The sequence below is a fragment of the Staurois parvus genome, unplaced genomic scaffold (genome assembly GCF_062004578.1).
Source record: "Staurois parvus isolate SC_StPar_1 unplaced genomic scaffold, SC_StPar_1.0 ptg000135l, whole genome shotgun sequence".
Lineage (NCBI taxonomy): Eukaryota > Metazoa > Chordata > Amphibia > Anura > Ranidae > Staurois > Staurois parvus.
The window spans coordinates 2,606,554-2,631,755 of record NW_028317931.1 but is presented as its reverse complement, the minus strand read 5'-3'; the positions used below and the strand labels follow the sequence as shown (position 1 = coordinate 2,631,755).

Here is a 25,202-nt window from a genome sequence, read left to right as displayed (position 1 = left end):
ATCCATGTTACTTGTCCATTATCTTTTGCATGTAATACCATTTTATACCTGTACAACTGTCTAAAATGTCTATCCAACATTTAATATTACTGCCATTAATTGACTAATGTTTCCATTGTACCAATAATTAGGATTGAGCTTCGGGTTTGGGTTCACCATGAGTTCAACTTGAACCCAGTTTGTTCGCAGTTTGACGAGCCAGCAAACTAAACTGACAAATTTGCTACCAAGACAAAAAGTGAGGGGGAAATCCAACATTTAGAGATGTAACAAGAAAAGGAGTAAAAGAGAAATCTCACAATGGACATATCTGGTCTGGAGATGACTGTGAAAGGATGGAATTTCTTTCACTAGGAGTTTCCATCTCATTTGCTATTCTGTTTTTGGGACAGGAGGAGGGTAGAAATATTCCCACTAGGGCAACAGCAGCAATTAAACCCAAATAAAGGTTCTACCCTTTCTCCATTCCTTCAAAACGAAAAAAAAAAAAGTTTGGGAAGCAGATTTCCTGTAAAAAAAAAAAGGTCACCAATTTAAAAATTGCATGTAAAAGCACAAGTATTTAAATGCTTATTTGCAAAGCCTTCTGAAAAAAAATCTTTAACATTTAGTGTAAAGTAATGATGACACAAATATCTCTCTCCCCTAGGATTACCTTGCTGCACATGATCCCAGGCTCAATCTTGATGGCTAAAAAAGATGTCATATGTAATGTTCTCACTGTCGCAAGAGGGGTTATCTCTAGATATTTTAAATCAACTACCACATCCTCCCTTGCCGAATTGGTTTCTGAACTAGACGCTATCTGGGACTTGGAATGCCCGCTGGCACAGGAAACTGACAGATCAGAATAATTCTGAAAAACAATGGTCAATGTTTGGACTCTTGTCTGCTTTCCATGATTGGATTGTTGAAGAAGGCCCTTAGGCTGATTAGGAGATATGTTGGAGTACCTACCTGCATTTCCCTCTTCTCCCCCCTTTTACTCACACCATCCTTTACCTTACCCCTTTAGCAAATACAGCAATATTTTAGGGCTTCCACAAGCCTTGCAAATCATATATTCCATTCTTTATGTCATACTGTATACAGGTTGAATGAGAAACAATAATATAAAAATAGTGTAGCACAACCACCAATAATTGATAAACAATATAAATAAATATCCACCAAAAGGACAAAAATAATTATCAAACAAAAGGATGAGAGTCCAACATCCCAAATGTGACTCTAAATACCAGGAAAAATAGGATGCATGCTGAATCACCTATGCTCTCCACCATGTGATTTCTCAATCTGCTCACCCTATTATTTGCTTTCTTAACATCACTGAGGTCAAATATCGCTTAGATCTCTCTTTAACAAAATAATATGAATCACCTTCATATGCTACTCTCCGTACATCTCCCATCCAGCTCATCCATAAGTATCACCATAAAAAGTACATGAAAGAGAAGGGACTAAAAGTGCTTACCATTTATTGGAATCCAGGATAAACTATTAAAAAATAATTACAATGCAAGTAGCACAAGAGAGTACTATAATCAGTGCTTCACATAAGCTTCAGGATAAAACACAGTACTGGTCTCATCACACAGCAATCCCGAGTGTGATGACATTGTGTTGCGTCCGGTAGGCCGAACGTCTTCACTAGAAAACCATAACTAGACTGATATGATATGTGTATTTCACACTATATATTTTACATTGAATACACCTGTATTCTACATACTATCTGTATATTAAAATTTGTACTGTCACTCTGTACTTTCATGTTATATTTTCTCACATTGTACTGTTTGCATCTAATAAATACAGGTGGAACAAAATGCTTATTTGCAGTGTTTCTGCTTTAGATGGATGGTTTTTTATTCCCTTGTAATGTGCATTTGCTAAGGAGTTCAACAACATCAGTCAATTCCCTAGCACAACCCTCTCCATCCTGCCACCTCCTCTTCTGGGAGTGTCTAATTGCTGTCTGTGCTGGCCAAGCTCCACTGATCCTCTCCTCACCTCCCTACCTAACCTTTTTATGTAGCTGTGGGGGTAGAAGTGAAGTAGCAGTTTCAGGCTTTTAGATGTCTACTCTAGGGAGGCTATTATGGATAAATATAAATTATGTTATATGCACATATAATCTCATGAGAAGATTTTTGTTGAAATGAACAGTCTGGCGACAGGGTATCTTTATACCTCCAATCCACATAGACAGAAATAAGCTCCATGAAAGAAATTCTTTCAGTTTCGCAAACTTGATATAAATGTGTCCATTAAAGACCTATGACCATCATACTCACCGGTAAAGCAACTTTGAAGAATGAACTCGCTCATTATAGATGACCCTTGAAAGCATATTCATTTTCAGGCACATCATTTTAGCACTTTTCCAAAATAACACTGAGGCAGCTCATTCGAATATAATTTATGGCAATTTGTCCAAAGCATTTTTAGGTAATCAAAAAATTCCAGTTGATCAGCAAAGGTAATTTACATGATTCAGTCACCTTCACTGACACCTCTCTTTGTGGTGAGCTTGAACCAGAGAGGACATGCATAAAAGAACATTATGCTGTAACTCTGAATGAAAGTATTAAAAATGCTGAAGATGTTAATTCATACCCCACAATTTATATTAAAGGTAAAATCAATTTAAATTTCATTGTAAAATGTCATTAACATATATAAGACTTTTTAAACTAACATTAGAAAATCCACTGTTTAAATTTGCATTCATTATAATTTCCTCAAACAACCAAAGGAAAAAAATTGCAATTTCTCTTCTTTGCCAGCTTTTCAACAGAGCTCTGTTTTATGTAGAACTTCTAGGTTTGCCAGACCCCGCTCATGCAATTGGCCTACTGCTTTTTTCCTGAAGTCTGCAAAGAACTTGATGTCAGATTACAAGCATTCACTGCAAAAAAATTTACTTTTATAGATGTAATCTTTAGAGATCTTGAACATCCAAAGAGATAAAGTGCTGGATCTGTTTGTTTTTTTTTTTTTTATTACAACCCTGAGAATGACCTTGTGGTCATAGTATAGGTAGAGCTTCAAGTTTAGCAGCTGGTATGGCCAACCTTAACCTCCCTGGTGGTATTCCCGAGTGTAGCTCGGGGTAAAGTTTCAGTACCAAAAGTGGTAACCCCGAGCTACACTCGGGCTTACCATGCGGCGCTGCATAGGGAGTCCCTGCAGAGCTTACCTTGTCCTTCGCTCCCGCGATGTGTCCCCTGCAGCGTCCCTGGCCATCTCCTCCAGCTGATGCCGGCATCCGGCTTCTGTGTTCTGGTCCCTGTGACGTCGGGACGTACGGGCTCCGCCGGCGGCGGGAAATTTGAAAATTTTTTAAAAATGTCATTTTTTTCAAAACAAATTTTACATAGTAAAACATTGCTGTTTCAAACCATTTCACATACATTTTGTCCCTACTGCTTTGTCCTGTCCCCTGCCTACATTTTTACTGTTCTGTCTGCCTGGAAACTTAGAAAAGTCCATGGCGTCCAAAAAGCGTCCCTTTAGGTCAAAAGCGGGTTTAGATCAGCTAGAGAACAGCGATAGTAAATCAGAACCACTTGCAGAATTGAGTGATAATGATTCGTGGGGGAAATTCGTCATCAGACACTGAAAACAATTTTGCGACTTTGCTCAGTGATGTGCGAACTTGGCGCTATATTTCAAATGTCAGTGTTTTTGGTTTGATTATATTATTGAATTAAATTTATTATTATTATTATTTTTTATGATTATTAATTAAATTATAATTTATGATTTTGTGTTTAAAATTTTATCATATCCGGGATGTTTAATAGACTCTTGTTCGGACAGATTTCAGTGAGTTATTCCTAAATATTACAGCCTACAATAAAAAAACTACATATTTCCATGCAAAAAAATGGTACCGCTTTCAGCACCAAAAATCTGAAATAATCATACCGCCAGGGAGGTTAATATCTATGGATTAGAAGCAGGTAGGAACCTGCAAAAATGTTTGAGGGAAACTATCAAATGTATATTGTTGAGCTGAAAGAGAGTTCCACCTTAAAAACACACTAACCATGGAATTTATTGAGTGTTGTAGATACTCCTAGAAATCTGTTTTGCGGTAAGTTGACAATTGGCAATACTTGTAACAGACCCATGTACACTCACAGTCCACTTTATTAGGTACACCTGATCAATTGGTTGGTAACCCAAGTTGCTAATCAGCCAATCACATGCCAGCATCTAGATGTGGTAAGGACAACTTGCTGAAGTTCAAACTAAGCATCAAAATGGAGGAAGAAAGGGTATTTAAGTTACTTTAAACATGGCATGGTTGTTCGTGCCAGACAGGCTGGTCTGAGTATTTCAAAACTGTTGATCTGCTGGGATTTTCACAACCATCTCTAGGGTTTACAGAGAATGGTCCGAAAAAGAGAAAATATCCAGTGAGCACCAGTTGTGTGGACGGAAATGCCTTGTTGATGTCAGAAGTCAGAGAAGAATGGGCAGACTGGTTGCTGCGACATTCAGATGGTAGGATCAGAATTTGTCATAAACAACATGAAAGCATGGATCCATCCTACCTTGTATCAATGGTTCAGGCTGGTGGTGTAATGGTGTGGGGGATATTTTCTTGGCACTAGCAAGGTGTACTTATAAAGTGGCCGGTGAGTGTATGTGTCAGAAAAGTGCATATGAATCTGCTGCAGTTCTTACAGGACTGTTACAAGCATCTTTCCTTCAAAGTGGCCAAGCTATGCCAGAAGAGAAGTTACTTAGAGAAGCTGGAAGATAGAATATACTGTATATAATAGAAATGTATTAAATATAGGTTCCAGAGAAACTTAGGCTTCATTCATATAGCTGTTAGAAGCATAACTTCACCCTAAAAGGGGAGTTTGGAAGTTCCACTTTATGTCTTCCTCCCACCATCCTCTAACACTTGTAGATGTTTTTATTTTTTTGGTGGGGAGTGGGTGTGACAAACACGATGTCAGACCACTGTCACCTTCACCAACTTGTGACAAATGATAGGTCAACCTTTCACTGATACCTAAAAATGACACTCTTAGCTTCACCCTGAACTTTTCCAGCTTGTGGGACCATAATCTAAGTGTCAACTTGACAGATCTTCCTTCTTTTGATGGTACACCAGAGCTGACAACTTCAGGGGAAATGACTTGACCAATAACCTGGTCTAAGGTGTGGCTGCTGGGATGCCACTGTGTTTATGACCATGTCCCAGATGCAGTTTCCTATAGGTATTAATGTACTTGAATACCTACAGGTTACAGTCTGCTAATGTGCATATTATTGTCCAGCATTGAAGTACCTTTGCAATGAATATAAATATGCTAGGTTTTGGACGCCCAGTTCACACAGGAGAGGAATTGGGCCAGTTCTGCTCCCGGTACTCCTAAGTTATTGGTGTTTGGGCTGAAAATGCTACAAATTAACTTAGGGAAGTAAATATGTCCTTATTCTGGCTGTACTGTTATTATTTCAGAAGTTATTAAACACAATGGGATTATGAATTATACCAAGAGGAAGAGACAGGAATGTGTATTTCTACAGACTCCAGCTGAGGCTTTTACGATGGGGGTGAGCTGGCAAGGTCCCTGTTTGTTTTCCAGGTTGTTCAAGCTTGCAAATTCGACAGGTTTACTAGGTCCCTGAGATGTCTATTTGGGTTAGATTCTGATAGTCTCTGATAGATTCTGATAGTCCTATCAAAATACTGATAAGAAGTGTCTGGCATGCAGCTAGGAGGTTGTTAATTGTATAAACTGAAGGAGGAGGGAGAGGGAAGTTCACTGCAGCTACATCTTTTTTTACAACAAAATGGTATGGTGAGTTGGCATGGGACCTGAACAAAATTGTTGCCACATACAGCTTTTAATGTGCCCAATGCACATGACCATTACAGTGGGTATCTAGTTTTGGTAGGTACCCGCTCCCACTTCCGGTCAGATTGCCTAGGTAATTCCACTGAAAGTTCAATCCCCAACATCCTCCCCCACCCTCACCCCACATCGAACCTTCTGGGATGCTTTGCAGATTCCAGCAGGCTGTGGTTCTGTTTACACAGCATATGCACAGTGGAAAGCTGGCTGTGAACCCGCAAGTTGCCATAGCTGGCTTCCCACACTAAACATGCCCTTGTGGGTAAAAAACCCAACTGGGTGAGTATGGCACTAAATCCTTAGACAGGTAAGTGTCTTTTTCTTAAAAGTCGCGCAGCTACAGTAATTCCAGCTGCTGACTTTTAATTGTTTTCAAAAAGGCTGAAGAACCTTGAGTACACAAGGGGCTGGGTTTTCAAAGAACCTGTTATCTCCACTTAGGCCAGAGATCTGGCAGGGTCTGCTAGCAATCAACTCCTACAGCTTATCACTTTCCTGAGGGGATTGGAGTGACCTATCGTAAAACTATAGCCAAAATCCATGAGTTTTTCACCCATTGTTTGTAGTAAAGCCTTTAGGGATATATAGCGTGCCATAAAAGGTCTACCCAGAACTAATAGGTATTGTAAAAAAAGGCAGTAAGGGCTAGAGGCAACCTTTCAGAGACCTCTGCCCCATTCACAATTTAACAAAATCTACACACAATTCATAAAATCAGACATTAGCATGACACATAATATTAAGTATATATTTGAATGGAGACTATCATGCCAAACATATCGAGGATACAGAAGGGGAGATAGCAGTCTCCTACCTCCTGGGTGACAGGCCCATCCAATATACTTTGTGTTTGGTATCCCTGGACACAAAATATAATGCTGAACAATAATCTAATAGTTTACAGAATGCAACCTGTACATAGTGAAAGATAATAATTTTATTAAAAACTGTGTGTAAGGGAGGGCCATAATATGATCATAAACATAGTAACATCCTAGCTGCCACCCCTTAGATCAGATAATTGGTAAGATGGTCTCTGTCAACACCCCCTTGATCTGAAGAAAAGTGGAATGCCAACACATTTTGACGGCTCCAGTTTAACATCAAACCAAGGAACAACTAACTGGTTTTGGTAGAGCCATTGTACCATCTTTACTTATCCATTGAACTCTGTTGAAACCAGGACATTGTTAAGTAACCTTACCAGGGGCGTACTGACCATTCGAGCACTCGTCAAATTCCCCACAAATAGAGCTTGCTTTTTGGTGGTATATGACCACCTCTGCATTTTTTAGTTTTTTGCTCTGTAATCAATAAAAGACTGACAATTTTGATTTTGGCTATAAAACATATCCAGTAAAAATTTTTAAAATATCAAATTTCTTCATAAATTTAGGCCAAAATGTATTCTGATACATGTCTTTGCTAAAAACAAAATCCCAATACGTGTAAATTATTTGGTTTACATGAATAGTATCCACAAGTGACAGTATATATACTGGAGTTTTTATTTGTATTTTTTTATACTAGTAATGGCAGTGACTTATAGCAGGACTACTGTGGGCATTCTGACACTGGGTGGGAACTGACTAACTGTCACTGACATCCCCAGTGACACTAATACAGTGATCAGTGCTAATAAAAAGCACTGACAATGTACTAATGACACTGAGCAGGAAGGGGTTAACATCTGGGTGATCAAAGGGTTAACTGTGTGTTGTGTGTGTGCTTTACTGTGTGCTGTGTTTTCCTAGGGAGACATGTTGTTTTGTATCTCTCTGCCGTGCTGTGCAGAGAGATACAAAACAGCATGTCCATGCTGACAGGAGAGAGACCTGTGTTGTTTACACATAGGTCTCTGCCCTGTCAGCTTTCTCTGATGATCGCCGAGTACTGGCCGGGAATCACCAGCCGGGACCTGGTGATTGATATCTATAGCCACCAATAGTGGTGCAGTCCAGTGGTCCATCGAGTCTGCCCATTTTTTGTGTTTGTTTTGTTGTGGGTTTTTTTTTGTTTGTTTATTTTTTTTTCCATATGTTTTGTATTTTTTTTTTCATTAACTTTTTTGTCTGAGTATAGATCTATGTTTCAAACACGTTTGAAGCCATTTACTGTTGACTGACTCACTACCTCTACTGGAGGTAGCATCAACTCCCCTTTCAGTAAAATAATACACTGCTCAAAAAAATTAAAGGCACACTTTGAAAACACATCAGATCTCAAAGGGGAAAAATATTATGCTGGATATCTATACTGATATGGACGGGGTACTGTGTTAGGAACGTAAGGATGCCCCAGCGTTTGATGGAAATGAAAAGTATCATCTTACATGAGGACTAAATTCAAAGACACTCCGAAAATCAAAATGAAAAAATGATGCAGCAAGCTAGTCAATTTTGCTGAAATTTTATAGTAGCAACTCTAAATGCTACTCAGCAGTTTGTATGGCCCCCATGTGCTTGTATGCATGCCTGACAACATTGGGGCATGCTCCTAGTGAGATGATGGATGGTGTCCTGAGGTATTTCCTCCCAGATCTGGACCAGGGCATCACTGAGCTCCTGGACAGTCTGAGGTGTAACCTGGTGGCATCGGATGTACCAAAACATGATATCCCAGAGGTGTTCAATGGGATTTAGGTCAGGCAAGCATGGGAGCCATTCAATGGTATCAATTCCTTCATCCTCCAGAACTGCCTTCATACTCTCACCACATGAGGCTGGGCATTGGCATGTACCAGGAGGAACCCAGGACCCAATGCACCAGCGTAGGGTCTGACAGGTGGTCCAAGGATTTCATCCCAATATCTAATGGCAGTCAGGGTGCCATTGTCTAGTCTGTAGAGGTCTGTGCATCCCTCCATGGATATGCCTCCCCAGACTATCACTGGCCCACCACCAAAACGGTCATGCTTGATGATGATACAGGCAGAATAGCATTCGCCACGGCTTCTCCAGATCCTTTCTCATCTGTCACATGTGCTCAGGGTGAACCTGCTCTCATCTGTGAAAACCACAAGGTTCAGTGGCGGACCTGACAATTCTGGTGTTTAATGGCAAAAGCCAATCGAGCTCTATGGAGCAGTGAGCACAGGGCTCACTAGGGGACATCGGGCCCTCAGGCCACCCTCATTAAGTCTGTTTCTGATTGTTTGGTCAGAGACATTCACACCAGTGGCCTGCTGGAGGTCATTTTGTAGGGCTCTGGCAGTGCTCATCCTGTTCCTCCTTGCACAAAGGAGCAGATGGGCTAAGGACCTTCTATGGCTTTGTCCAACTCTCCTAGAGTAACTGCATGCCTCCTGGAATCTTCTCCATGCTCTTGAGACAACAGCAAACCTTCTGGCAATGGTATGTTTTGATGTGCCATCCTGGAGGAGTTGTACTGCCTGTGCAACCTCTATAGGGTCCAGGTATCGCCTCATGCTACCAGTAGTGACACTAACCAAATGCAAAACTAGTAAAAACAGTCAGAAAGATGAGTAGGGAAAAAAATGTCAGTTGCCTCCACCTGTAAAACCATTCCTGTTTTGGGGCTCATCTCATTGTTGCCCATCTAGTGCACCTGTTGGTAATTTCATTACCACCAAAGCAGCTGAAACTGATTAATAACCCCCTCTGCTACTTAACTGACCAGATAAATATCTCAGGAGTTAAACTGATTTGATGCTATACTCTGATTAAAAAGTGTTCCCTTAATTTTTTTGAGCAGTGTACTTTCTTTGATCAGTTTTGAACTTTCCTCCAGTTCGTTTGAGGATATGTCCCCGTGTTCTTGATTTTGGCAGTTTGAGTTAAAAGAACTGCTTCTCACATCCACAACACTCTTAGTTAAAATCTTAAATCCAGATAAAATAATTTCCAACATTCCCTGCAAATTTTGTGCAGCACAGACTGGGCAGTGTTGACTGAACCCCTAATTATTACTTGTTTGTATGTAATAAATTAAGAGAATGCCTTTATTAAAACTATACATGGTAATTGCAATACAAATACATAGCCAAGCACTGCATAGATTTCCCTTTATAGATTCTACCAACCAGCAAAAGCAAAATAGCAAGCTAAATGGCAAACTGGCCTGCTGTGTTGGTAATTTGACCACGTAGTGGAGGAAATTGAGATTCCTAAGAAATATACTTTTCACATGAATAATCCAGCAGGACCCGAAAGATATACTTAGCAATTTTAAATAAAGATATTTTTGTTTTGTAATTAATGGGAAGGTTTACATTGGTTTGTATAAAAGACAACTGTGATGATTGAACTTATTTCCAGTTGAGTGTTCTGAATATAGGTTGATTTTATAAAATTGTTATATTTGTCGGCACACCTTTTATTGGGAGGCCGTGGAGTATACACCCAGATGTTACATATTCCCTCTTCATCACAAACATATTATGCAAAATGACTGTGGTGCTGATTGAAACAGCTCTCAGGCTGGCTGGTACCTGTGATTAAAACAGCTTGCAATGCTGACTCAGAATGCTGTTATCCTTTTTTGAACCCTCTGTCCTCTATTTTTTCTGTTTTGTGCTTTTTGATACATTTTGGGGTCTGAGAATGTGTCAATTGCAAATGCTGATGGAATGTGTTTTTGAAATGACCAATAAAAACTTTACAGCTGTTCACCTAATAATTATAAGTAATTACTTTACATAGTGAAAATACCTGCATTTTTCTCTCCCTTCAACTGGAAATTGCAAGAATTTGTACACAGTTTGTGATTTTTTCCATGCAATAAAATGAAAAGTATGTTAGTGGTGACAGCATACTTTCGGAATTTGCTTCAAATGTGATTAATTAGTTCAACAGAATTGATCAGTGAAAGCCTTCCTTTCTACAATTATTTTAAAGGCTTGTATAAAGCGTAGATGGTGGCAGCCATGTGACCCTCAGCAGCCATCTTTGGTCAGCAGGGTCTATTTAAGCTCCTGCTCCCAGGTTTTGGCTAGCGAAGGGAGAGAGACCCCATGTGCTGCTGACAGCAACTAACCTGTCAGAAGTCAACACTCTTTGGACTGGAGCAGCCAGGCTGCACTGCACCCTATAAACAGACGCTGTCGTCACCTCTCCTCATCCTCATCTGTGACTACATTGAACTGCAAGTTATTTTCCTTGCAGTGCTCTCCCACTAGGGTGTTTGAAATGTTATAGAAAATATGGGAGTGTGACAAGGGCAACACCACCCAGAAAAAAAGTGGTTACTTAAAGATCCACGCGGAGTAATATATATTCAGTAGTTACAAACAATACTTTATTTGATCACATAGATCATAGGGAGGTTAAACAGAAGCACGGTGAACATATCAGACAAATAAAATCATTTAAAAGCACTTGGCGTCCCCATTTCTGGGTGATATTTGGCACATAGGGAACCATGTAAGGCAATGGGGTTTTATCCAGCTATATGATCCTAGATTTCCATATGATTCAGTCTTGTATTTAGATTAGGCATACATTCTTCAGACGTATTCTTGGTATATACCAGGATATGTAGAGTAACTTCCTAGGAATGGAAACTAGAACAAAAAGATATAGTAATGAAAAACTTGAATTTCACATAAATTGCACCAAAGCTGCCCCATGCTATAGTGAACTAATAGTTCCATTACCTTCTCAATAGCTAGGCTGTCATACCAACATGATGAATGTAGAGACTTCCTGGGTAACCAACCCAAGTGAAACAAAGTCCACAGTAACAAGTGATTCTAGAGATATATATAAAGATATAGATCATAAATATCAAGCAGAATCCCTGAATAATCAAAAACAAAATAAAGGTATATATTACCATCAATGAAGATCAAGAGAACTTCACGTCGACTTGAAATAAGATCAGGTCCTTTCTGCTTAGCAATAGTGAATATATGAGTGGGAAGCCAGGTAGTCTCAATATATAAATTCCAAAAAAGAGTATTGTATATATAGCAGGCAGTATATACCTGAATCTATATACTCAATGAAGCGTTTCAAAAAATTGCTCAAACTGAGAGAGTAAAGCAGTTCCTTAAGGATATGACTACATCACAGCATTCAGCACATGTGTGACATAGAGTAAATATATTCCTCTAAAGAGGATTTCCAAAAAATTCCCTGAAAAACAGGGATACTAAGCACATATAGCATTCAATATAAACTCCATATAGGCTCTATAAATCTAAATAGCTGCTAGCCGCTAACTGAGCCAAATAAGCAAAGATGACTTGCCACCAGTGGAAGTATGCTCTTATTAGGGTTGCTTTTAAATGATTTTATTTGTCTGATCAGTCAATCACAACTAGTGACAAGGGAGCGGGGTTGAGTCCCGCTGTCTGTCAATAGACTCAGACAGCAAGGATCAGGATCGAGCATGCACAAGTGCTCTCATAGCAAGCGGCTTGCTATGGGGGCACTTGGCAGGGGGAGAAGCCAGGAGATCCAGCTGGGAACTCGAGAGGAGGAGGATCAGGGCTGCCCTGTGCAAAACTATTGCACAGTGCAGGTAAGTATGACCTGTTTGTTATTTTAAAGAAAAAAAACTAATGTTTAAAATCACCGTCTATAATAAAGTATCACTGCCTCTCCTTTGTACCAACATCCCAAAATTCGCTGCCTCTCCTTTCAGATCTTTATTATGTGTATTCACAGTCACTGGTGGAGAAAGTCATATCAGAAAATATTCATTATATGCTGGATTATGTTGTAATTAAATTGTTGGAAAACTGATTGGCATCAGACTGGCGTAAATAATGTATGATATAGTTCATAGTGATTTTTGCATAGGTGATGGTCTATTTTTTACAGCGTGGCATTGCCGGGGATGCACATTTGGGACCAGGGAGTAATATTCTCTACGATCCCAAGGAAGTAGAGATGAGGTGGTCGTTATCGCTGTGTAAATTGACACTGGTAAATGGTATGGAGGCTGGATTTGATCAGCACAAGTGCATATTTGCATTGGAGTGAAAAGCCTTGGATACTGATTATGCATGACGGCAGAATATTGTGATTGGTTGCTGTCATGTCAGTATTGTAGATGGAGTGATGATGGTGTGGGCGCATCTATGCAGTAGTGGTAAAAAGACAAACACAATCCCAACGCACACGTTCCTGCGTTTTAAAAAAAAAAGCTATATGAGTAAATGGGTGCTGAAGCGACCAATGACTGGAACTGAAAAAACTCAGGTGGGGAGAATATCACCAGCACACGAAGGAGCTCCAGTTATAGGTCCAAAGACCTATGCGATGTTGAAACATAAAATGATACATTGAGATAGAGAGAGTGGCTGATGGATACTTCTTAGAGGGAAGCCAGTATTATCATAGGTGGCTATGAACAACTAGTGGCACTAATGGCATGTTGATTGGTTCTGCTTGGACAGAGAAATTGATAGGCATGTGTCTGTTACATACTTTATAGAGACTCCAGTCTGTGTTTGCCTTGCAATAGATGGGCCTAGAATATGTCCGGTCAACAATTATGGATGTAAGCACTGAGTAGTCATGATTTTGCTGTCTCCTTAATGCTTTCATTTCAAATTGATGCTATATAGAAATTATAATAGATATTGTTTTGATATGCCCTTTAGGCGGTATAATGGGAGGGAAAAGAGATCTGAGGTCCCCTAACAAAGATAATTGGGATTGTGGTCTCTACTGGAAGTACATAGGATGTTTAATTTGGGATGGTCTCCTCATATTGGTAAACTGAATGTTAAAATAAGGATAATGATCTATGTGAAAGCATACTTTTTTTCCATTCTAATTAATTGGTAATATCCTTAAGGCTTCCTTATATGTTGGATCTAAGATAGATGTCCTAAGGTCAAGCCACATGACCATTGTCTTCCTGATCTAATCAAGTAAGGGTATATATACTGTATTTGGCTGTGGATGTTTGTCAGGGTCTTGTGCTGGATCATCTTTATATATTATTTTTGTTAGACCAGTCAGAAAAACACAAAGGAAGGTTGAAATTGAGGATATCTTTTTGGCAAAATCTACTTGTGGATGTGATAATAATTTGCTGGTCTGCTGCCTTGCCTCTGAGTCTCCTTGTAGGGATTCCTTGGGATGGCATGTAAGTGCACCAGTTTTCCTTTGACTTATGTATTTACTTTTTTTTTTAATGTGTTTATCTTTTTCAAAGTTGTGTAAAATTATATATTTAAGGATATATCCTAACATATGTTTTTATAGTTAGGTTATACTTCTGTAAATCCTAATTGAAGGTCCTGAGGAAGTACACATGTGAAACACGTTGACCTCTTTTGAATTACTGGAATTGAAGAGTGTTCTGTACTGGAGATATGATCTGTGAAATTGAATGATGACCTAAGACTTTTTTTAATGATCTTTGTAAGTCTGATTTTTTACGAATTGTAATAAACTACTGATTTTATTGAGACAAGTGGTGTGTTCCCTAGTACCAGTAAAGTCTGGCATCTATCATTTGAACTTTATATGTTTAGAATCACTTTAAAGTGATTGTAAAGCCCCTTTTTTTACATAAATAACAAACATGTTATAGTTACCTGCCATGTGTAATGGTTTTGCACAGAGCACCCCCAATCCTCCTCTACTCAGGTCCCCCACCAGCTCTCCTGTCACCCCCTAGCACCACCACCATCACCGAGTGCCCCGTAGGAAGCTTCTTCCCATTGGGGCACCTGTGCAGACTCACTTCCAAGCCAAGCTTTTTGCCTCTATTCAGGAACACAGCCCACCTCGGCCCCATCCCCCCCCACCCCAATCTTAAGTTTGAACCAATGGCTTCCACAGCTCTCAGCTAAGCTTGTGAGATTGGGGAGATGTTAGAAGAGCTGCTGCACAGACTGAGATCAGGCTCAGGTGAGTGATAAGGGGGGCCACAGGGGGAGCCATGCTTAAAAGGTTTTTACTTTAACCACTTCACACCAGGCGACGTACCCGCAGCTATAGGTATAATCCCGGCATCGTTTTCTTCAGCCAGCAGTCAGATTTCTTTTAGAAGCAATCCTAGCGGCCCCCCTGTCAGACTCCAAGCCCTCAGCAGGATACAGGAGCTCAACTGACTGCTTGGCGGCTGTTAGTGTGTTCAACGATTCCACTGCTCTAATGCCTGACAGCTTGAGGGAATCATTGTTGGTCAATGTTACAGCCCTATATGGAGCGGAGGGCCAAACTGTCATCCAGGCAGCGAGGAGAGGAGAATGGGACTATCACGTGCCTGGTGTTAGAGGCCAATGGAGAGAGGGCTTCCCTTGCTGCTAAGTTCCAGACTCCCCTGGATATGGAACAGAAGAAGTCAGGCCCAAAGTAGCATGGGTCTCCTGTAGGAGTGCTTGTCACAGGTACACCCAGGAGCACAGCTGATGCACTGGAATGGTGTCTACAAACAGGTGGCGCCTGTGAGAGGTATGCAGGCCTTCAGGGTAGCAGAGGACCACAGAGTAGTCAGTTCAAAGTCAAGGTCAGGTGCCAGGCGGAGATTGGAGCAGATATAGTCAATAGGATAGCCAGGGTCATACACAGGAGAGCAAGTGAGAATATCTATTAGCCAAGCCGAGGTCAGATCAGGAGTCAGGCAGAAAAGACAAGTCCAGGAACAAGCCAAATCGGTAACAGCAGATCACAGTAGCAAGGGAACACGGACAAAGGTACTGGGGAGCCAGAGATCAACCAGCAATTTGAGGGAGTGATGGGCTTCCTTATACAGGCTGTCTGGCACCAAACTGAGCGAATACGTGCATAACTATGCACCAGTGTGCATGCGTGTTCAGGCTTGCGTCCGTACGCCAATGCGCATAGATTTTCGCCAGCGTGCATTTCTGCAGCCATGCAAGGTACTGGCAGGAATGCCAGGTCTCCAAGTAACTTTGCTGTGGACAGAGCCCTGACGGGGACTTTCACAGTGCAATGTCAACCCATGGGATGATATTCCTGATTATATACACCTACAATTGTGAGTACAACTTTACTTATATCGTACTTATATAATAAAGGCTACTGACTGCACTAGGAAGCTGTGGGCTCTCTTTCTTTTTGTCTGTGATTTGAACAGGAATGCGGTCCTGTCTAAATCACATGCAGTTTCCCTGCAGGTGCGCTGCCATTTCAGCCATTATTATTATTATTTTACAGTATTTATAAAGCGCCGATAGTTCGCTCAGCGCTGTACATTACAAAGGGGGACAGAACATGTGACAGACCAATACCAATACAATGCAAAACATGAGGGGATCGAGGGCCCTGCTCTTTCAAGCTTACAATCTAGGAGGGAGGGGATGGTGGCACAGGAGGAGATAGCTGTGGGGGATGGAGTGGTAGGAAGAGTGGAGGAGGTCGGCAAGTTAGCAGGGGGTGAGGTAGGCTTCCCTGAAGAGATGGGTTTTCAGGGTGCGCCTAAAGGAGAGGAGAGTAGGTGATAATCTGATGGGTTGGGGCAGGGAGTTCCAGAGGATGGGTGACACCCTGGAGAAGTCCTGGAGGCGGGCATGGGAGGAGGAGACCAGGGAACTCGAGAGAAGGAGGCCTTGTGAGGAGCGGAGTGTGCGTGCTGGGCGGTACTTGGATATTAGGTCAGTGATGTAGTTCGGGGCAGTATGGTGGACGGCTTTGCACGTCACTGTTAGGATTTTGAATTTGATCATTCATTTTGTATGGCTCAAATTACACTGCAAATCGCACCACACTCATCGGGAAACCGCATGTGATTCGGACAGGAATTGCATTCCTGTTCAAATCACATGTGATTCTTTGCATTCATTTCGTATGGGCTCAAATTGCAACGTAAAGCTATCGGTACTTGGTATTGGTGAGTAGTTGCGCAAAAGTATCGGTACTCATACTCGCTGGCAACAAACTGGTAGCGGTGCAACCTTAATATAAACTGATGTCAACTGAATCTGTTCTTTCTTTGAAAAAACATGACTGAAAGAATGACATCTGCGTGAAAGGGGCCTAAACAAGAAGGTCAAAAAAATAAGCCGGTCTTGAAGTGGTTTTAATGCAGAGAATTCATTAAGGTGAAAAAAGTTTTGCCTTTACAACTACTTTAAAATTCCTCTCCTGTATTCAGCTAGCAATGAACATTTTATGAGACAAAAGAAAGCTTTTATAGCTTCTTTAAAAGAAATCATACGCTGCAATACTTTTTTTCCATTCTGCTATATAATATGGAAGATTCGGGGTAGATTGGGTCAAAAGCAGAGCATATAATATAGAAATATGGCGTTCTGGGCATTGAGTCCCAGAGCACAATTTTTTTAATGGGGTGAGTGGTAAACAACCTTTCTTAGAGAGAAATAGATAAAAATCTCTAAGCTGAAAATATGACAGCCATTGCCCATGCAGACATTCTGCATTGTTCTCAAGTAAAGACAGTGGCGGTATACTGCCAAAAGTATAATTAAAATGTTACATACTGTGGAATTTAAAATGAAGATGTGAAATTAAATAGACTAAGATTCACTGGTTCAGCAACAAAATGCCACTTTAATTATATTCAATTGATGACATGTATGTCCAATTTATAAATTCTTATTTTCAAAAAACAGGCTAAATAAATGTTATGTCTAGAACAGGTCGTACATCGGAATATATTGGTTCTAAAATGTATTCTTTCATATCTCAGAAAGTACAAAAGTTGACAGTCCTCGCCTATTAGCACAGCAGGTGCTGCACATAAAAGTCAAGAAACTGAAGTAAGGGTAAGTGAAAGTTGAGTCCTGAATACAATGGGATGGAAGAAATATGACAGCTTAAACTTGTGTTTGTTTGAGACATATTTCTTATAAGTCCAATAAATGCAAAATTGTAGAATATCTGTTATAGAAGATAGGGAGAGTGCTTTGTGTATCTTTATCCAAGGAGAAATAAAAATTGTATTTAAATTTCTAATAAAAAAAAAAATAAACATATAAAAATTTGTAATAACAGACAAAAATAGCGAGCGCTCAGAGAAAAAAAAAGCTGCTAGCATTAAAGAGTAAACTAACCCCACAAAACACTAATATAATAATAGTGCAGCGCTAAAAGAAATAAAATGTAAGTATAAATATGTACCTGTGACAAAATATATAACCTAAAACCAGTAACCAGTGGATCAAAATAACAACCTACAGTATATATAAGTGTTACACCCTATTGTCAGGGATCGCCGCTGGTCCCGGCACATGCGCATTAGGCCTTCTCATACGGGGATGCGAGCGATAGGTCCCGGCCCGCCGCGGCGACGAAGTTCATGCATGCACACTGGCGTTCGCGGGTGTGCGCCTGGCACCGATGACAGCGCAGGGCGCGATATTTAAATCCCCCTGTGCTGTCACTGGTTGCCGAATGGTCTTCCTGTGATTCATGTTCCCTGAAACCTGTGATTGTGAGTACTATTGACCCGGAATGTCTGACTTTTGCTGCCTTCTCCTGTCCTGACCCTTGGCTTGCCTGACCTCGCTCCTGAATGTCCCTATATAGATCTGATCTCCTGTTACTGACCTGGCGTGTGACCCGACCATTCTTTGCCTGCTGCTTTGTACCGCACCGACCCCCCCGGCTACCGACTCGGCTTGTCTGACCTAGCTTTAGCTCATCCATCTCACTGGGACCCCCCCGTCCCCTCACATCAGACTCTTACCCTGCGGGAGCCTCTGGCGGACTCCTCTACCACTGGTGGGTATACCCGGTAGTCGCGACCTGGTCTCGGAGCGCTCCAAGTCCATCCCCACCATCAGGGGCCCTGGTAAACAAGTGCCCTGGAACTTAGACTCCACTCTCCGGGGAAGCCTGACCAGTGGGTTGCTAGAGGTGCTGTCAGGTGGTCCCTTACACCTATATAGTGACTAAAGTGCTGAATGCAAATGAAATAAATAAAACCACATTAATTCATGGTGATTAAATAAGTATAATAAATGATAAATATTAAATGTAATCAGTCCACATATAATATTAGAAGTTGATATACAAAAGGACAGTCCAATCGAATTTGCTTCAAACTTGGTTAACTATTCCCAATGGTGCAACTTTTCAGTGCAATCCACCACCACGATTCACTCACCAGAAACAGAGAGAATGAAGCATAATCATATATACTTGCCAATGACAAAGCAAGACCACTTTGTACTAAAAAAAACTTAAATTTTAATAGTCTTGGCTTCATAATACCATACCTCCCAACTTTCTGAGATGGGAATGAGGGACGTTTATTAGCAAAAATATGTGGGCATAGAGCACATCTCCCCCACCACGCCCCTCTTAAAGGAGAATTCTACAAAAAAATTGTTGGCTAAACCCACAATTAGTTTTTTGACCACTACTATTCCTATCCTCGACAGTTGCACTTGTCTGTTTGACTTCCAATAAAACCCAGGTCCTGCATGTAATCAGCAAAGTCAGAGTGAAGTCTGAGCTGATATGCTCACATCTTTGTTGCACATGACTTAACCACTTGACTTCTGAAAGATTTACCTCCCTTCCTGACCAAGTCATTTTCTGCGATACGGCGCTGCGTTATTTTAATTGACAATTGCATGGTCATGCAATGCTGTACATAAATGAAATGTATGTAATTTTTTCCCACAAATAGAGCTTTCTTTTGGTGGTATTTGATCACCTTTGTTTTTGTTTTTTGTTTTTTTTGCGCTATAAACAAAAAATACTTTTTATATCCAATGTACAAGTACATAACCTCTGTTACTTTATACATTTATAAAGTATGTGTTTTCTTTTTTTTTTGCCTTCAGGGCTCCTACAAGATATGAATATTACCACTGAACATGATAAATTAAGATTTATTAATATTTTAGTATAAAACAAGATGCAAGACCAAATAAGTAATCCACAAATAAACATCACTGTCCAAGCATCCATAATACTGGACATTTTTTGAAACATATCAGATCGAACCAGACTTGATTTATATACTTTACTATAATAAAAACTCAAGGATAAATTAGCCTTGCAGAGACACTTTTTCAAGGACAACGCATAAATAATAGAAGTAGATGCTAACGGCAAGATATTATCAAATATATAATATTGACTATGGATCTCAGAGAGAAGAGTAACATCGAAACACATGGGATGGCTGTCTGCAGATATAAAGGAACACCATCTATACTTGATGCAGAACCATTAAGGCCCAGTGCACATCTTGTATCAGTGTCTAAGGAATGCTCGTGTAATAAATCTATGGATGATGGGTTTTTAAAGCCTGATATTGTGTAGATAAGATAAAGTGCATGCTATGTGGAGCGTGTCTGTTCAACAGCCACTACATATCAGAATTGACACAAGAGAAATCTATTAGCATTTTACACTCGCAATCTCTACTAACCCCAGATCCTATTTACAGATGGCTTTGAAATCCTGATGAGCAACTGCAGATTTGACCTTCTTTACAGCTGTTTAGTAGAGAAAATGACTAGAATCCAAATGAAATGACATTCCACCATTTCCATCAAGCACTTTCATACAACTGATTCCACCAGTTAGGAACATGTCTCCTAAAATCAAAGGCACTCATAGACATTAGTCCAGATTCAGTGAAAATTTACAGAGTGTTAGTTCAGTTAATACTTAAAGCTGGACTGATATGACTTACATAACATTATCCCCCCACCCCCCCCCCCAAAAAAAAAAGAAAGCTGCTGCAGGTTTTCACATAAAGATAATGGGTTCAAGTATGTATTAATAAGTGATGTTTCAGTGGGGCTCAACCCACCCAGCATCCCAATAGAAGCATAAATTGGTAATTAACATTTTCTTAAAAATTACAACTGTCTGGCAACCATGGATGATTCTTTGACTTCAATACTCTCCGAGTCACTAATTTGTCTTAGCTGGAGACCACGCAGGACTGCTTTATAAAGGTCACTGGTATTTATCAGGTGGTTCTATGAGTGAATGGTGGTGCTTGTCCCCCTTTGGAGGTTGGGATTACTACCTTACTGGTATGACAGGGTCATCGTTTCAGGATAGACACTACTCAGATGATAAGGGAGGCATCCACGGTGTCCGAAATAATGCAACTCTTGATGGAAGAAGTACTGATGCAGAGGCTACATAAAGCCAGCTCTTTGCAGAACTACAACCCAAAATTTAGGACCCACTTTGTAGTCCACCTACATCCACAAACACATACCAACAGCCTTGAAGAAGGGAGAGGAAATTCTGCCAAAATACGTTGGCTCAACCTGCACATTTTTAGACTTTCAATAAAAGATTGCAGCCTCCCACAAAGAGCTACATTATTTTGGACATCGGGTGCTCCTCCTTCCTCATTCAAGTAGAGTCACTGATTTGGAATTTGGATGTAGTTAGTGCAGTAAAAGCAAAGTAAGAAGCACTTATTTGTATGCTTAGTCTGTGTCTAAGGGTCAAAAAATACTGAAGCCATTGAATAAGCATGGAAGCCAAACCACCAGCATTTTCAGAAGCAGATGTCTGCAATTGCAGCCTTCATATTTTCCTCAGCATAGGTTTCCTTCACAAGATAAACATGCCACCCATGCTGAATAGTAGTCATCTCAGGTCACAGGCTTCCCATTTGGTGAATCTGATATACAGTATCTGTACTACTACAGGTCGCTGTGTGCAGAGTCAAAGTATACTGAAATTCTGTACTGGATTACAGGGGTATCTCAATAGAACAAGGGTCCATCAAATATAAAAAGTGATGTCCCAAGTGTAGATGGTCAATAGCAAGCAAGACAAAATGTGTGGTTTTTTATAAGTGCAGTCACATAACGATAAACCTTTCAGCCGCTACATGCAGTGTAATGAAGATATCTCAACCTGATAGACACTGGATAAAACTGAAGTGGGAAGGTTTACAGAAAGTGGACATTAGCAATCAGCAGCGTGTGTCGGCCCTTATTCAGAAGTATAATATCCCTTCAATGTACAATATAACTTGTGTTGACATGTGGTTGGGTCCTTCAATCTTCAATCAAGCTTTGGAGAGCACATTTTAAGAGACAGGAGTAAGCTGAGATCATACAGACAGGCTGGGCAGGAACTAGCCAGCACCTATCACATCTACTCAGCATACTCCACTACAGTGCCGGCACAAGATTGTCCAGTGCCCAGGGCAAAGATGACAATGGAGCGCTGCAATGGCAGGAAGGAGGAGTGAGAGTGGGAGCACAGCCTGCACCTCCTCTTGATTTTCTCGATTCTCTCCTCCTGTCTTCGCCATTTCCAGTGCTGGGCTGACAGGAGTGGTGATGCCTCTGTCACTACTCATGTCCGCCTTGTAAGCACAATGTGCTCACCATATGGGGCCCCCATGCCTACAGTACACTGCTGCACCCAGGGCAGCTGTCCCTCCTGCTCAACCCTTGCCCTGGCCCTGCTCCACTCTGTACATCAAAAACATTCAGTGCTCCAAACTCCAACCTACAACTCTAATACACCAGGCATAAACAATACACATAGCACCATTTATCATAATACACTTAACACTTCCTACCATGTTACATTCAGTCTACCAAAACGTCTCCATATGGAGATAGAGGTATGTCAATATTAGGGCAGGCAGCTTATCTGAAAATATTGTAAGTATTCATCTGGGGTTGGGGGAAGGTGAGATATTTTAGGAGAGAGAACTCCATGCAGGACTGATAAGTGCACTTTTTATGCAATGCACTCTTTTTAAAGCCCAACTCTGGTCAGGATGTGACAACCAGCCCACTGAATCTGATCTCCGACCATTCTTATTGCTGCCCTTCTTCTGATTCTGATGTCATCATATCTGTTCTGCACTCATTGCAAGACCAGAAGTCCTACACTTTAACCGGAGTCAAAGTTTGTTTATGAGTGGGAGGGGGACGGTATTTTTTTTGTGTATTTATTGGTTGTGACATTGATTTCTGTTTATTTATGGTGGCTATGACACAGACAGTAAGGCCAATGGGTAACAGCTGGAATACATGGTATAAATAATGGTAAGATATGGCAGGAAATAAAGACCAAATGAACAGTGCTTACAGTCACATGATACAACAGGGATGAACCACATTGTTATAAGATGGCACCATAACTAGAAGGCCTAGAAGATCTGCACTATGCCTATTCAGATAACATGTTTGATTTACTAAAGTCAAATAGGCTTTTCACTTTTCAAGGGAATTTTCCCTTAATAGTGAAATTCAACTTTACAAGAAATATCCAATCACATGCAAGGATAATTAAAAACAATAATTTGTGCTTGCATTTAATTGGATAATGGAAGATAGTTCAGCTTCACAAAGTTTGGTGGGAACTGGACAAAGTTCAATCCATCCTTAGGCAAGCTGATTCTAATGAAGTCGATCTATCAGTTGACTTCAGTACATCCAGCCTGTTGGGTTTGTTTCATTCGATCACTGGTAACAGCTATAGCCTCCAGCAGTGAGCATTGAGTGCTGTCAGAATACAATAGAGAGAGACCCCCATCAACACTGAATATGTAATAGGGGAAACAAGCAAAAATGCATAATGTATGGCCTGCCTAAGGGAACATTTCTTTGCAATGTGAACAGCTTATTTGCCTTTTAGTAAATCAACCTTAATATCTCAACACATCCAGAATTCAGAAGGTTAAACCATCTAGTATTCATTGTTGATAAATGTAAACATGTAATGTTAGATACTAATCGAAGTATTTTTATATTTCCATTAAGTCTACATACCTGAGCTCTGTTAGTATACAAGACTATCATATCTCTCATCTTCTCTAGACCTTCACTGTACTGCTGAATTGCTGTTTCATAGTCACCTTTTGTATATGCTTTATTTCCCCGATCATTTAGAGCTGTGAAAAGTAGATGAACATGTATAATAGAAGAGTGAAGGTTTTCCAAAGAAGTTACAAAATGATCTCATGGAAAGTCTTGAAACCACTAATGGCTGCGAATGGCAAAGCTTTCAGGTACAAAGAACAGCAGGTACAACTGAAATTGTACAAGAACCAGAGTATGGAATTTTGCAGCATTATAATTGTGTGGTCTAATATAAGAATGATTTGCCAATCCCCCTTTATTTAGCTTTACTGAATCAACTAAAGTCTGACAGCTGTTGTCATTGTCAACTGACTGGGTTACAATTAGGAGTTGATTTATTAAAACTGGAGAGTGCAAAATCTGGTGCAGCTCTGCATAGAAACAAGTCAGCTTCCATTTTTTTTTGTCAACGCTTAATTAAATAAGCTGATTGGCTACCATGCACAGCTGCAACATGTTCTTCACTCTACAATTTTAGTAAATCAACCTCACAGTTTCACATCTTCCAAGAGAATATAAAAGCATCAAATAACAGTCTTTTAGTTGAACAACATTTTTGATTGCTGCTGTGCACACTCAGAACTTGAAGGCAGGCAATTGACACATATGAAACTATTGAACATTAGGTGACCTCGTCCTACCAGATTCAGTATAAATATATATTTTATATATTTGCACTAGTTTGGTGGAAGGATTTTTGGATCCTTTTAGCCTACCTCATCAAAACCTCTCTGGCTAAGCTTTCTTGTAAAATATTTCAGAAGCGAGTCTGTACAGTTATACTGAATTAAGAATAAATATACAAATTCTTACCTAAAGTGATATTAAAGGCAATAAAAAAAAAAAAATACTTACCTGCTCTGTGCAATGGTTTTGCACAGAGCAACCCAGATCCTCCTCCTCTTAGGTCCCCCGCCAGCGCTCATGGCCCCTTCCTCCTGCCAAGTGCCCCCAGAGCAAGCAGCTTGCTATGGGGGATACCCAAGCAGTCTCACTCTTCATCCCAATTTACACACAGAGCGTGACTCAGCCCCACCCCCTCTCTCTCCTCATTGGCGCACTGACCGTGATTTACCAATCCTCAGCCAATAAGGAGGGAGAGACCCCAGAGAGCTGAAGCTCTCGTGCACAACGCAATGGGGCTTAGGTAAGTATTGGGGGGGGTGTTGTGGTGTCTACTGTACACAGAAGATTTTTTTACCTTCATGCATAGAATGCATGAAGGTAAAAAACCTTCAGCAGTCTTTACAACCACTGAAAGCTCCACTTATGTTCTTCAAAAGTCATAGAGAAAAATAGGCCTGGACCTCCTCAGGCTACAGAGAATATTTAAAGAGGAATTGAGTTCCAGTCAAGTTCCTTTCTCAGGTAGGGGCATTTTATTTCTCCAGCACTGTAAACTGAGCTGTGCATGTCCAACTCAACTTACAATGGGGGCCAGTCGCTGTGTATTAGAATGATGGTCTCCTGTGTATGTGCAGGAGTGACATAATCCTACGTCGGACAATGAAGATGGTCGAAAACTGGCACACCAGAAGAAGATGCAGGGGCCAGTGAGGGAGCATTGGAAAGGTAAGTTTACCCCTTGAACATGCAGA

General features: G+C 40.5%; 1 protein-coding gene across 1 annotated transcript in view; it reads right to left on the bottom strand.

Moving 5' to 3' along the window:
* Positions 1 to 25,202, bottom strand: part of TTC12 (tetratricopeptide repeat domain 12) — a 186,269-nt gene that overhangs the window by 148,022 nt on the left and 13,045 nt on the right. The window contains 1 exon segment of the mRNA XM_089673107.1: positions 23,515 to 23,636. Coding sequence (XP_089529233.1) covers positions 23,515 to 23,636 — 122 coding nt within the window.